Raw genomic sequence first — 13,483 nt, forward strand, 5'->3', positions numbered from 1 at the left:
GGTGCTTTTAAATCATTTTTATGTATTATATTTAGAATAAAAATGTTTATACTTTTTCATTCATTTAAATGTATTGCTATTACAAAGGGTGAACAAGCTTCTTGTGACAAGTACTTTTTAAGAAGAAATCAGGGGTCTATTAGACCCCTGACCCCTCTGCTTTCCAAAGCATCTGATTAAACACACCCAAGGAAACACAGCACTGAAACTGAAGCTGAACTCTGGCTGAAGAAACCGTACCATGACTTGTATAGCTGCTTGCTGCTGAGGCCATATATACGAGGCCTCTGGGTAGCAATGAATCCCCAGCACTTAATAATCACAAAAGCCTATACAGCTCTCTGTCTTCCAGATGCCGGATGAGAAATGTTTATCACTAGGCTTCCTACCCCAAATCTGGCCAGCCTTCCTTCCCAGCTCCTTAAAAAAAATTATATATTTTAAGATAACAATAATTTTGATCCCCCGCACTTCCTGGACATAAGGAGCTGTCTTCCACATGCATTATAGGAGTCTGATGTAATTGGGTTTCCTAACCCATATCTGTTCAGACTTCTGCTATAAAATACATTTCCCCCTTGACCATAATGTTCTGTGATATTTCACAATTCTGCAAACCAAACAAACTATGCTTATAGAATAAGGGTGTGCAAAGGCTGCTTATATAAAGGTCCAAACATCTTTACAGTCCTAAATAACTTAAGAGAAACCTGTTCTAAAATAGGTATGCAGGGTGCCGTTGCCAACTCCAACAGAATTCTTGTCATGAATGCTTGTTCATGTTTATTACTCATAAGTACGAAAAAAGCATAATGGCTTGAAAACCAGCATTTTAAAAAAGAGTAATCAGCCTCCATATTTCTCACAAGTTTCATTTAAAGGTTAACTCCTTCCAAATCCAACTGTTTTTTTTTTGTGATGACACTTTAACTTTGGCAGCTCGTTATGCCTCTCACAGTGGTAAGATGATTTCACAAGAGTTTGTGTCACTAACCCTTTTGAATGCCATAATTACTGTACATCATACCTCTTTCAGATTTGGACTCCCCGCTTAATTTATCTATTCTATATTAAGGAGCTATATTACGGAACTGTTGTGGCAATAGTATGGAAATGGGAAACTGGGGGAAGGGGTGCCCCACTAGTGGAATCTCCAACAGATAAAAGAAGCCAACATGTTTAACCCCTAAAATAACTAACATATCAGTTTTGGATTGAAAACCTACAGCATTAAATAAATGGGTAGATTTTAATACATTTTTGATGTAAAGCTATCCAAATGAAGGAACATTTTTTTTCAGTTAAAAGACAAAGGGATCTGAGACCTGTAATTTTTCCAATCACAGGACTTGCACAATTCTTTTTATTTTTATGAACACATTTCATTGAAATTTTCCACCATGAAGTAGGATATTTGTGGTTGAAATTACATTTTTAATATTTTACTGTGCCCATATTTACATTTATTCCACTAATTATTGCAAGCAATGCTATTTATTAGAACTGCACTGGGACACACAGGTAGAGATTACTTATTCAGGCATACCCATTTTTGGCAAAACCATGCAATGATCCCTTTATTTATGGAGCACAAACAATTATATCAGGCCAATATCTGCATTTGGGCAAATAGCAATTTTTCATATAGTCCTCAGTCTCTGTTGATAAGGTATAGGTGAGTAAAGATAACTGCACTACCTATTACTGTCTTGTAAATACCAGACAACATCCAATCAATAGCGAATGTGTATGTCAAGTGAAGAGAGATTTATCTGAGGCTCTGAGGTCTTTAAACAATCTGATTCCTCTATTTATGGCTATTTAAGTCACAAAAAGAAATCAGATTATGGCTAACAAAGAGAATACCGAAAAACCTGGCAGAATCAGAACTTTTTACTTTAATCATGAGTGATGCCAGCCATAGACAATATCTGATTTATTATGCAATTGATAGTTCCTTAAAAGTTTCGGCACAAGCCACTGATAAACTAGTGAAAGTCAAAAGTATGTAGGTATGGTAGTTCATCACTAATGATGGGGATTAGGGGAGGAAGTAGAGAGAGGTGAAGTTACATATTTTTAAACTATGGGAAACTAAAGGTCATATTTCAGCCAACTTAGGGATGCAGAGCATTTGTTGGCTGCTGGTACTGCTATGTTCACTAAATTTTCCAGCTTGCTTCTGTTATACTTACTCTAACTGTGGTTGAAGGCAACGGGGATGTTCACTTTGAATTTATACTTTGCAAAGGAAACTTCCCTTAGCTTTATGAATGAGGCGAAGCTCTTTTGACTTTCATCGTCCAATATTGTCAAACAAAAACACAGTATTTTTTATTCCTTTGCATGTGATTGGGAATTCTTTGCTAAGTGAATTTTCACTACAATTACTAAGCTAAAAGAAAAATTCCTTTGCAAAATGAACAGTTTATTTTTCTTTAGTAAATCGCCCCCATTTAATAAGGCTCAAATACCAGAGTCTTGCTTTTAAAATTAAACATCAAAGCAGTCAGACTTCTTAATACAGTATTTCACTTTATAAGCTGAGTTACTTTTAAAAATAACTGTGAAAAGCAAGACTCCGGTGGGTGTAAAAAGATGTCCGCTTGCAGACATCTAACTCTAGGCTTACTGCGGACGAGTGCGGGTGTACCAAGATGGCCGTGACGCAAAGTCACTTCTGTTGTATATAGCGGCGATGCCCACTGACTCCTGGGAATCATGACACACATCTCCTAGGAGCCAGTGCGCCGCAGGAGGTGACGTAAATTGCAGCGGATGGGGGAAAGCTATATTTAAAGCCATGGGAACAAGGTAAAGGAAGAGAAAAAAAATGCCCAATGCTGTTTTTTGGTCAATTCTGAAGCTAATATTGTTCAGATGAAAAAGTGGGTGGAACTCTGCTTTAAGTAGTAAACATGGATGAAGGTTCTTGGTGGATGGTTCAAAGAGACACTTTCAACTGCTCATTCAGGGGAAAGTGACAGTGCCCCCTTATAGCCCAGTTTTCTCAACAAGTTACACTCATTATTCTATACTTTCTTTGCCACCTCCCTGCTGCAGGAATCCATCTTCTGTAAGTTCTGGTGACAGATGGTGCAAGAGCTTACCCAGGTGAATGATGTTACTTGCCCTACCTATGTGACAGAGTTTAGGCCTGGCAGTTGCTTAGGCTGGAGCATTTTGACGTGGGGGAGATAAAATGATTCTTTCTTAACTGGAAGTCCCACTTTGCTTAAGCTTCGTACACACTATAACACTGACAGCTCAGGTTGGAGTCGCTGTACTAACAATCCAATGTTAGTACAGTGATCTCCCCTGCTGTACTATTGTGTTCTGAAAGGGGGAGACAGATCTGGGGGGCACTAAGGGAGTATGTGGAAGGTGGGAGTTCACTATCAGGAGGCCCTGCCACTCTTTAGGAACACTGGCAATAAATGTATAGTTCTTTATATCCAGGTAAGGTATTAAATATTTCTGGATATCAGAACTGCATCAGAGAAAACATGCATCTACTATTTGACTATTTGCCCAGTTCTGTCTTCAGTGGGCACTGAGAAACAAGGAGGGTTATTGTGAGTAGCCCAATAAACTGGTTGCAGACAGTAGCTGCTTGGTATAAAATTACTTATGTATAACCTAAGCTAACAGCTTCACCAGAATACATACAGTCCAATGCTGAAAGAAAGCATGACTTCATTTCTGTTCTCTTTTGCTATTAAAGTCTCTTGTTATATTCAAGCCTTACTGGCAAAGGTTTCTTTTCTCAAGTGATGATTATTAGAACATTCAAAACCTGTCCTTATGGCAATTAATTTACAGACTGGAAAAATGTTTTAATTGCTTTTCCAGCTAGCCATTGTCTAAACAGAAACACCCATCATCCATTACAGAGTCCTATCATATAAAGAAAATGACACTGTCACTTGATTTGTTTTATTAACATTAAATTGTAATTGTATTTAAATGAAAACTAAGAGGAAAATATCACTATGTAATTATCATAGCATTTTTAAGCACGGTTGACATAATAGCTTCAAACACACTCATCCACATCGAAGCTTTTACAGAAAAAGTAAAATGTAACTAATAACAGCCTAACTAATCATTGAATAAAGTTATGTATATATATACAGTGTGAGAGTGGGGTTGATTTAGTAAAAGAGCCTGCTAGCAAAGTGAATGCTTACTGCACTTAATGAATAAGGTGAAGCTGTATTGCTTTGAATACCCAATTATGTGCAAGGGAATTTATGTAAAAGCATTGGATTTTTGCTAATACAAGATTAAATGATTGAAGTGGACACGGTTTCACCATATATGCTGAGCTTAGATACATTTACTTGGCAAAGTGTATATTCACTTTTCTAAAGCTGGCAATAGATGGATCAAAATTCTGACAGTTCAGCAGGGTGATCGACTCCTCTCAAACAGAACTGTTGGAAAATTTGTGTTTGATCAGCGCAAGCAGCCCAACAATTTCTCTGGATAATTTGAGCATGTATACATCTAATTTATTTCAAACTGTTTACTTTATTTTTACAGAGTGTATAACATTCAGACTATTCACAATGTAGGAAGGGTTGCTCAAAATTGATTCACAGTGATCACAAGGTATACAGTCACTCTGATTGACTCTGTACTTTATGACAGTGATCTGAGCTGTCCAATGACAGCTTAGATCAAAGCTATTCATGGGCACATATGCCACCCAAGTATGTTTTCAGAAGCACAGTTTAAATGAATGCCTTGTAATGTCATTGGAAAATTGGCCTCTAATATTGTAGCGCAAAAAAAAAAAAAAATACTATTATCCAATAAGATGCATGTTTTTAGACTTGGTAAACCTCTGATACTTTTTAGACATGTTTATTATACATTTTTATTCAGCAACCTTCTTACATGTGCTGTTCTATAGACAATCAGGAAAATGACGATGACAAACTTTTTTATAAGAACAGTACATAACTGTATTTGTGCCAGACTGCCATTACTTGGGCCAAAAGAATTTATGATTAAACACTACATTTCCCAGTGCTTCTCCATGCTACTCAGAAGCATGATAAATGTCTTAGCTGGAAACAACTAATAAGAAGAGCACAAGAAAGCATATTTGAAAATTCCCCCAGTCTCTCTTTGATGTTCTTACAAGGTCTGCTCCAGAAGTTGTTTGACATTGGAAATACTCCCAGAAAATAACTGGGCAAATAAGTAGTGTAAAGTTTGTGATTACTTTATTTCTCTCTGTGGCTTGCACGGGAAATATATTTATGTATGTTTTTATGGATTTAAAAACATCAAGTAAATCTGTTGAAATCAATGCCGAGTGCACCTACGGTATGTTTTAGTTATGTACTTACTTGTGTTACTGCTAAGAGATTGTATATTTAGATGAGCTATGCTTGTTTGCTGTTTACACCACGTGGTCATGATACTTTGGAAAATTCCATAGAACTTGGCAGTGGACATAAAACTTTTTCACACTGTGAGATGCAAGACCGGAGATAATATAGCACTCCATAGAGAACTGATTTTCTTTAGGCAATATCATATACTCTGTCACCACTAAGCCTGTCATAGACAGAAACAGCAAACATTTTTTTTATGTCTGTTCATTTCAAACATAGATTACTATATAAATAGGCTTTTACATTGCATTGTCATGAGTCACAGAATGACCATGCAAGAAACAAAAGTTGGAAAAAAGTTTGAATTTCTTATCTTTATATTAGATCCTGGACAGGGGCTCAGAAAGTATTGAAGCCAAAGAATTCAAGGTGATAGCAAAACTAACAGATGTGGGGGCTCTGAGCCATAACTTCATGTGAAGGATACCAGAAATGATTCCACAAGAGCTGCATACTGTATATGAGTTAATTGAACCCTTAAACCAGGGGTCTCAAACTGGTAGCCCTCCAGCTGTTGCAGAACTACAAGTCCCATCATGCCTCAGAGTCATGCTTGTAATTGTCAGCCTTGCATTGCCAAAGGAATTGTAGTTCTGCAACAGCTGGAGGGCCACCAGTTTGAGACCCCTGCCTTAAACTATCGTGGAAAGGCATCACAAAGTCTGTGGTTTACCCATACACTGGCCTATCACTGGCAGGCAGTGTTTAAAAAATCATTTATTTTTCAGCTCATAAATGACTGTAAAGAAAACTAGGGACCTGGATTACACCAACTCATAATCAGAACTGTTCTTCCTGCCTATACATAGTCTAAAACAAAAAGGCAACGGCACACAAAACCAAAAAGGTAAATAGGATTAAAGAACACCAGTTCATTCTCGCATGGCTGTCTGTTTCCATAATATCTTTGTGTCATAAATTGTTATTATACCCTAGTCCAAAAGATAAATGTGGTAGCAGTTAAAATAAATATAAATGTGTTTCCAATATGCAAATTTTTAACTTTCCAACACCCCAACAGAGTTAGACCCCTTTCACACTGGGGTGCTTTTCAGGCATTTTAGCGCTAAAAATAACGCCCCTCATGCCTCCCCAGTGTGAAAGACTGGGGAGGTGCGCTTGCAGGACGGGAAAAAAAGTCCTCCAAGCAGCATCTTTGAGGCGGTTTGGGAGCGGTGTAAACGCCCTGCCCACTGAAATGAATGGGCAGCGCTGCCTGCACAGCGCTTCTGCAGCACCACAACACGGGCACTTTTAACCCTTTCTTCGGCCGCTAGTGTCCGGAAAGCACTTCTATAACAGCGGTAAAATGCAGCTAAAACTAGTGACGTAGAGAAAAAAAGCTTGGGTTTTGCAAAAGGCATCAGCAGTAGCCTTACTATTATATATAGTCGATCTGCTCATTCTATATCTAATGGAGAATGAGCTGCAAACAAGGCATTCCATTTGTTTTTCTGATGACTATGGTCTTATGTGCGTTAGACAAAATTAACGCTTTGTAGATTTATTAACTCAAGCACTAAATCAAAATAAAAAAAATGTCATATATCAAAATAAAAAACCAACAAAAATTATATAAAGCCACAATTAAATACTTGGTATTTTCATTAAAAAACATACTTTCAGTGCTGGTCATTTTCCTTACAGGCCTTTTATGTACTCATGCATAGGAACAATTTTCAGTGGTCGGATCTTGACTTTGACCAAGACCCAATAAGGTATCTCCAAATAAATACATGTCATTTTTTGAAGATCATATTAAAAACACAGAATTAAAACTAGTAGGGATATTTAAAGCCAAGAAGAACCCATAGTAACCATCATTTTGTAGAGTTGTTAGTATACTGTATATGCCAATGTACATGCCACAGATAATATATAAAACCTTTCTGACTTTCAGTCATTTGTTTGGATCTTACACAAAAACAAGGTTTTTGGTGATTCACAAGAGGGACTAATATATTTAAATCCAAAATGTAAACTCAGTTTGCATTCATTGAAAAAAATGAAGATATAGCAGACAATGATAGTTTACCAGCTTTATCTTCACGTGGTTCAATCCTGCACTGATGGTACAAAGTTAGAGAAATAACAATTTTTCAGGAATGTCTTAGCAATGTAAAGTTACTATTTACAGTGGCTATACACTGCTGTGTCTATGTGAGGTCAGTCCAAGAGAAAGCTTTTTCACTATTTTACCACTTAAAAAAGTGAGAGTGGGCTGGGGCAAGTGATGTAGGCCCCGCTTTTTAACTTGTTTTCCTTGTCTGGCCTGCCCTGAGGTGATCAACTAAAATGCACCATGTAAGAGAACTTTCAATTCACCTGAAAGGCAGACTCACTGGAAGTAAGATAAAAATTAAATTTCATCACAGCCTGACTTTTTAGTTAAAAAAATCCAATGTTTACTTGAAAACCTAGGAATCATCATGTATATCATCTTCTTAGTAAGCAATTCAAAGTGGAATTCCACCCAAAAATGGAATTTCCTCTTTAAGTGTTGGTGACCCCATGATAGTGATAGGCCACATTTGGCATGTCATTTTTTTTGGGGGGGGGGAGCGGGTACCCTGTTTTTAGAGGCACCTACCTCCCACTTCCTCCCCCGGAAGGAAGATCACCTCTCCCCCCTCCCTCACAGGTCACATGTCACAGAAGATTGCCCGGCCAATCACAGTGCGTGCCCCACGGTGAAGCCACAGCTGGGTGCCCACAGTTAAAATGCCGACACCGTGGAGAGGAGTGAGGATTTGTGCGCCCATATCGCTGGACCGTGGGACAGGTAAGTGTCTGATTATTAAAAGTCAGCAGCTACACTTTTTGTAGCTGCTGACTTTTACAGTAAATGGGTGGAACTCCACTTTAACCAAAGCACTTTATTTCTGCAAATAAGGAATATGTATGTACGTTACATAGTTAGTAAGACTGAATAAAGACACCAGTCCATTAAGTTCAACCTGAGTGAGTGTCTACAATTGTCCCTATCCCTGTACATTGTGTTTCATTAGGATGCTCATCTATTATATTATTATTTATTTAAGGTACCCATATAGCGCCGTCAATTTACACAGAGCTCCACACATACATTGCACACTCACATCGGTCCCTACCCTCAAGGAGCCCACAATCCAAGGTTCCCAACTCACATTCATATACTAGGGCCAATTTTGGACAGAAGCCAATTAACCTATCAGCATGTCTTTGGAGTGTGGGAGGAAACTGGAGTGCCTGGAGGAAACCCACGCAGGCACAGGGAGAACATGCAAACTCCAGACAGGTAGTGTCGTGGTTGGGAGTCGAACAAACAACACACACACACATATACAGGTAAATGAATAACATAGATTCAGATCCACTTTACTTTGAGCCAAGAATAGCTACTTACTTTCCATAGCATGAAGATACTCCATATGAAGAGCAGTGGCTCCAACACCTGGAGTTGTTGGTGAAGCAATAATGTCAGCATATGGACTTCGTTGTCCTGCGAGTAGTGCCATATGTTGGTAATATTCAGCGGGGCTGACACCAGCATGAGGAACTAAAAGACACAAAGAGCATGACTTTATTTTATATTGTAACTCCTAACAATGTAATTAATCTTCAGCGCTCTATGTAATTATATCAATAATATACTATATTGCCAAAAGTATTGTGACACCTGCCTTTACACACACATTAACTTTAATGGCATCCCAGTCTTAGTTCGTAGGGTTTAATATTGAGTTGGCCCACCCTTTTCTGCTATAACAGCTTCAACTCTTCTGGGCAAGCTGTCCACAAAGTTTAGGAGTGTGTTTATAAGAATGTTTGACCATTCTTTCAGAAGCGCATTTGTGAGGTCAGGCACTGGAGCAACTCAGTAGCTCAGTGCAATTGCCCCAATTATCTTTTAAAAATTGTTGAGATAACATTTCAGGCACACATTCTTATAGACTTGCACAGTAAAGCCTAGTACACACTATCTGTTTTGTTTTCGTTCAACCCAGCGGGCTGAACGTAAAAAAACTGTAGAGCTTGGGAGGAGATCCTGTACTAACAATTCGCTATTGACTAAGAGAGTTGATTGGATGCCGATCAGCAGACCTTTTTTGTTCATGCCCCTGCCGTACACACAAGCCGAATGTCGGCCAGTTTCTTTTGAACCAGCCAATACCGCCAGATATTCGGCTCTTAAGAAATAAGATTATTTACATCAAGCTGATGTTTTAAATGTATATATAAAAAAGCATTGCAAAACTTTATGTTCCATTTTAATAGGCTAAATATGTTGTCGTTCTCCCCTTCTAAGAGACAGCAGTCCAGCAGAGATTTGTACCACACTTTTCTGAATAAAAAAAAAAACAAAAAAAACCTTTCAGTAACCAGCCTGTTCATGTAGCTCAAATTTTATGATTCATGTATACAGAATTCTTTGTATTTATTCTTGAATATTTAACCAAGTGACAAAACTGTCACTTTTCATATGTATGCATCCCTGTGTGGTGCTGTCATCGAACGTGTCTCTCTGCAATATGTTAATGAACACAATACAGATGAAATGAATGGTATGGTAGATTGTTATGTTTTATGTTACTGATGCTATTTACAGATTTAGACACAAAACAGAAAAAAATACAATGTATAGTGGGCTCATGTCAACAGCAGAGCTCGCTGTGAGAAGACAGAAGGCAAGATGTTTAGAAAAAGTAAAAGAGGAAATGTTAGCAATTTCCTACCATGCTGCCTTATCTTCTATAATTTATTAAGGTGTCTAATAGATAAGACATGTCCTTTGCTGTCGAGCAGCCAGCTGAAAATGGTTGAGGATGCCTTTCACATGCTGAACAGGGACAGATTTGCTTCTACTGGTGACTCATTTTACACCAAGATGATTGTAGTTAATGTGCTTGAACTGACAGTCAATCTATGAATACATGGTCATAATCTGAAAGCTATCCAGTCAAGGTATAATCTTAAATTTACAGCCAGCTTGATTACTTTTTATTTTTTTAAACATTTTGAAACATTTGGGTTAAGGTACAGTTGATATTAATGTAGCGCCTCACAAACATGTCTATAAACAGACATCATTGCAAATCAATGGAAAAACGTATGTAAAGGGAAGATCATTCATTAACATCCTTTTACATCTGCTTGTCAACATCCATTTTTGGAACAGATCAAAGTCCTATGTTTATTCCGTTTAAAAAACAGATCGGATGAAAAACGGATGTGAACTGCTAAACGGTCCGTTTTTGCATTAAAAACTGATGACAAACTGATGTAAAACTTACTATGTTTTTTCTTTGAAAAAAAGTGACTTAACTGATGAAACGAATGGTCCACATGTGTGAAAGGGGCCTTACTCTTATTTATTGTGTACATTACTACAGGTAACATTGCACTTCACTCCCATATACCCTCCTTCTCCTTCTCTTGAGCAGGTCAGCTGGATTAAACATATAGGGCGCTTACTTCTACTACTATTACATAGTGATTTTGCTGCAGTAGTTCATAACTTACCATCAGTAGGGCTAAGTCCACGTGCTGCTGATATCATAGAAAGTGAAGGGCTGCTATGTAATGATCTGATATAGTCCATATATGGATTGATATAAGGGTGATGAGGGCTGAATGGTGAGTCCGATGTCGTCCCAGGATTTCTGTGTGGAGATATTCTTATGAACGGAAGATCTGAATATGTTGGGCTGCTTGCTAATGCAGAAGGCCTGCAAATACATACATTGAAATATTTTTATAAAGCAAAAAATAATTTGGAAATATATTTTAGGTATCCTCAGAAATCAAAATATGCTTAACATTAAATCATATCTAAACCCAAATGCAAAAAATAAAATATATTGCAGCTTACCAGTCCTTAGATGTGGTGGCTGCTTTAGCTTTTACATTTCAGTTTAGGAGCATTTTCAGCAAGTACAGAAAATACCTGTTGATCTTGCCAGAAATGCAGTATCCTTGCTACTTTCTGTGAGCTTCAAGCAAAGTACAAAGAACATTATCTTTATTGTGTAAACTACTAGTCCCATCAATCCACCATGTGATAGAGGTGCACAATTCAGGAGAATGTTGGATTGTTTCCAGACCTCGTATGAAAATCTTCATTATGAAGAACATTCTCCTACAGCGCTTCGGAGCCTGTCAGTACTGTACAGTACAGTACAGTACTGTCAGCACTGAAGGGCAGAGGTCACCTGGAGAATGTATCCATACAGCTCTTTAATTATGGAAAATTACATGTAATAGTGTCTCACTTACCCTTCAAAATGCAGTCAGAGCCTAGATGCATCCAAAATACAAAACAGAAAAAATCAGCAAAAAGGACAAACCTTACTGTCAATAGAATGTGTCTTGTGCTGATGCTTTTGCTGTTAGCTGAAATTATCCTCTATCTATGTATGCCCACCTTTGCTGCCTAGATGCTTCATTCATAGAGATTAGTACTACAGTTTCTATGAATGAAGCATGATCTATGAATGGAGGGGTGGACCTTTTAATCATCAATCCCTTCTCCACTGTTAGATCCTATTTCATTCATAGAAGCTGTAGTATGGCTTCTATAAGTGGAGGAACTGGGAGGTAGGGGCTGGCATAATCAGGCTCTCGTGATGAGAGCCCGAGACAGCCACTTAGTTGTATTCATCCCCACACCATCAGAAGCGGGGATGAGGGGGCATGAATGGAAGAGGTTTTCAACTAAAAGAAGAGGCATTAACAGAAGGGATACATCCTACTGATGAAAGAAATGTCCCTTGTACAGATTTTTCTGTTCTTTATTGTGGCAGAACTTAGGCTTTAAGGCATTCATTTTAAATGGATTTATTTAAGCTGCTTTGCACTCTATGTAACGAACAACGACTTTTTGAAAACTCTTTACAGTTTTAATTCCTTAATTCCTAATTTATGACAGCCCTTAAACAGTTACGCTGGCCATATACTGTAGGCCAGGGTTCTCCAAACCCCGTCCACAGGCCACATCCGGCCCACTTGGATGTTTTATCAGCTCATTCAGAGACTGCCTGCTTTAATTCTCCCGTGCACTTTAGGCAGTGGGACAGAGAAGAAGGCGAGGTCGGGCTGGGGGAGTGGTGGCAGAGGACGAGGTTGGGCTGGGGGAGTGGCGGCAGAGGACGAGGTTGGGCTGTGGGAGTGGCGGCAGAGGACGGGGTTGGGCTGGGGGAGTGGCGGCAGAGGAAGAGGTTGGGCTGGGGGAGTGACGGCAGAGGACAAGGTTGGGCTGGGGGAGTGGTGGCAGAGGACGAGGTTGGAGTGGAGGAGGCTCCCGCTCTGTGCAGCTGCCACCTCCAGATTTGTATGGAGGTATTGTGCCTGCTCCAGTGACAGCTTACCCACTCTGGTGTGCTGCAGATTCCTCCACTGACATCATCTGGAGGAGCCGCAGGACTAGGAGGAACTGTCTGCAGGACTGCAAAACCCAAAGGTGTGTGATGGTAGAGGGGTGTGTTAGAGGAGAGGTATGAGGAGGGGGGTGTGATCAGACTGGGGGTATCTGGGGTGGTGGTGATCAGGCTGGGGGGGTATCTGTGAGGGTGGTGGTGATCAGGTTGGGGGGGTATCTGGGAGGGTGGTGGTGTTATCAGATTGGGGGGTATCTGGCGGTGTAATCAGGGTGGGGGACACAGAAGTGCGGAAAGGCTCTGACGGGGACACAGAAGCGCGGAAAGGCTCTGACGGGGACACACAAGTGTGGAAAGGCTCTGACGGGGACACACAAGTGCGGAAAGGCTCTGACGGGGACACACAAGTGCGGAAAGGCTCTGACGGGGACACACAAGTGCAGAAAGGCTCTGACGGGGACACAGAAGTGCGGAAAGGCTGTGACAAGGACACGCAAGTGCGGAAAGGGATGAACTGTCTGAAATTCGCTCAGTGTATGGCAGCTTTATATTGATATGGGAAGGGAGGGGGAGAGAGAGGATTTAAAGTGATACTAAAGCTTAAAACTTTTTTAACTTAATGCATTACTTGCATTAGCTAAAAAATGTTTTTATTTCTCTGCCCTCCCCCCTCCCCATGTGAAGGGGAAGAGGGGGGAGAATAGATCCAGCACTGTGCGC

The 13,483-nt window shown here is 39.5% G+C and overlaps 1 protein-coding gene across 3 annotated transcripts in view; it reads right to left on the reverse strand.

The window, feature by feature from the left end:
* GLI3 (GLI family zinc finger 3) overlaps positions 1-13,483 on the reverse strand; it is a 381,269-nt gene that overhangs the window by 129,228 nt on the left and 238,558 nt on the right. For all 3 annotated transcript variants that reach the window (XM_073630540.1, XM_073630539.1, XM_073630538.1), the window contains 2 exons: positions 10,911-11,116; positions 8,794-8,946 (listed from right to left, as the gene is read on the reverse strand). In XM_073630540.1, coding sequence (XP_073486641.1) covers positions 8,794-8,946; positions 10,911-11,116 — 359 coding nt within the window. The remainder of the gene's footprint in view (positions 1-8,793; positions 8,947-10,910; positions 11,117-13,483) is intronic.

This window comes from Aquarana catesbeiana, linkage group LG05 (assembly GCF_042186555.1).
Source record: "Aquarana catesbeiana isolate 2022-GZ linkage group LG05, ASM4218655v1, whole genome shotgun sequence".
Lineage (NCBI taxonomy): Eukaryota > Metazoa > Chordata > Amphibia > Anura > Ranidae > Aquarana > Aquarana catesbeiana.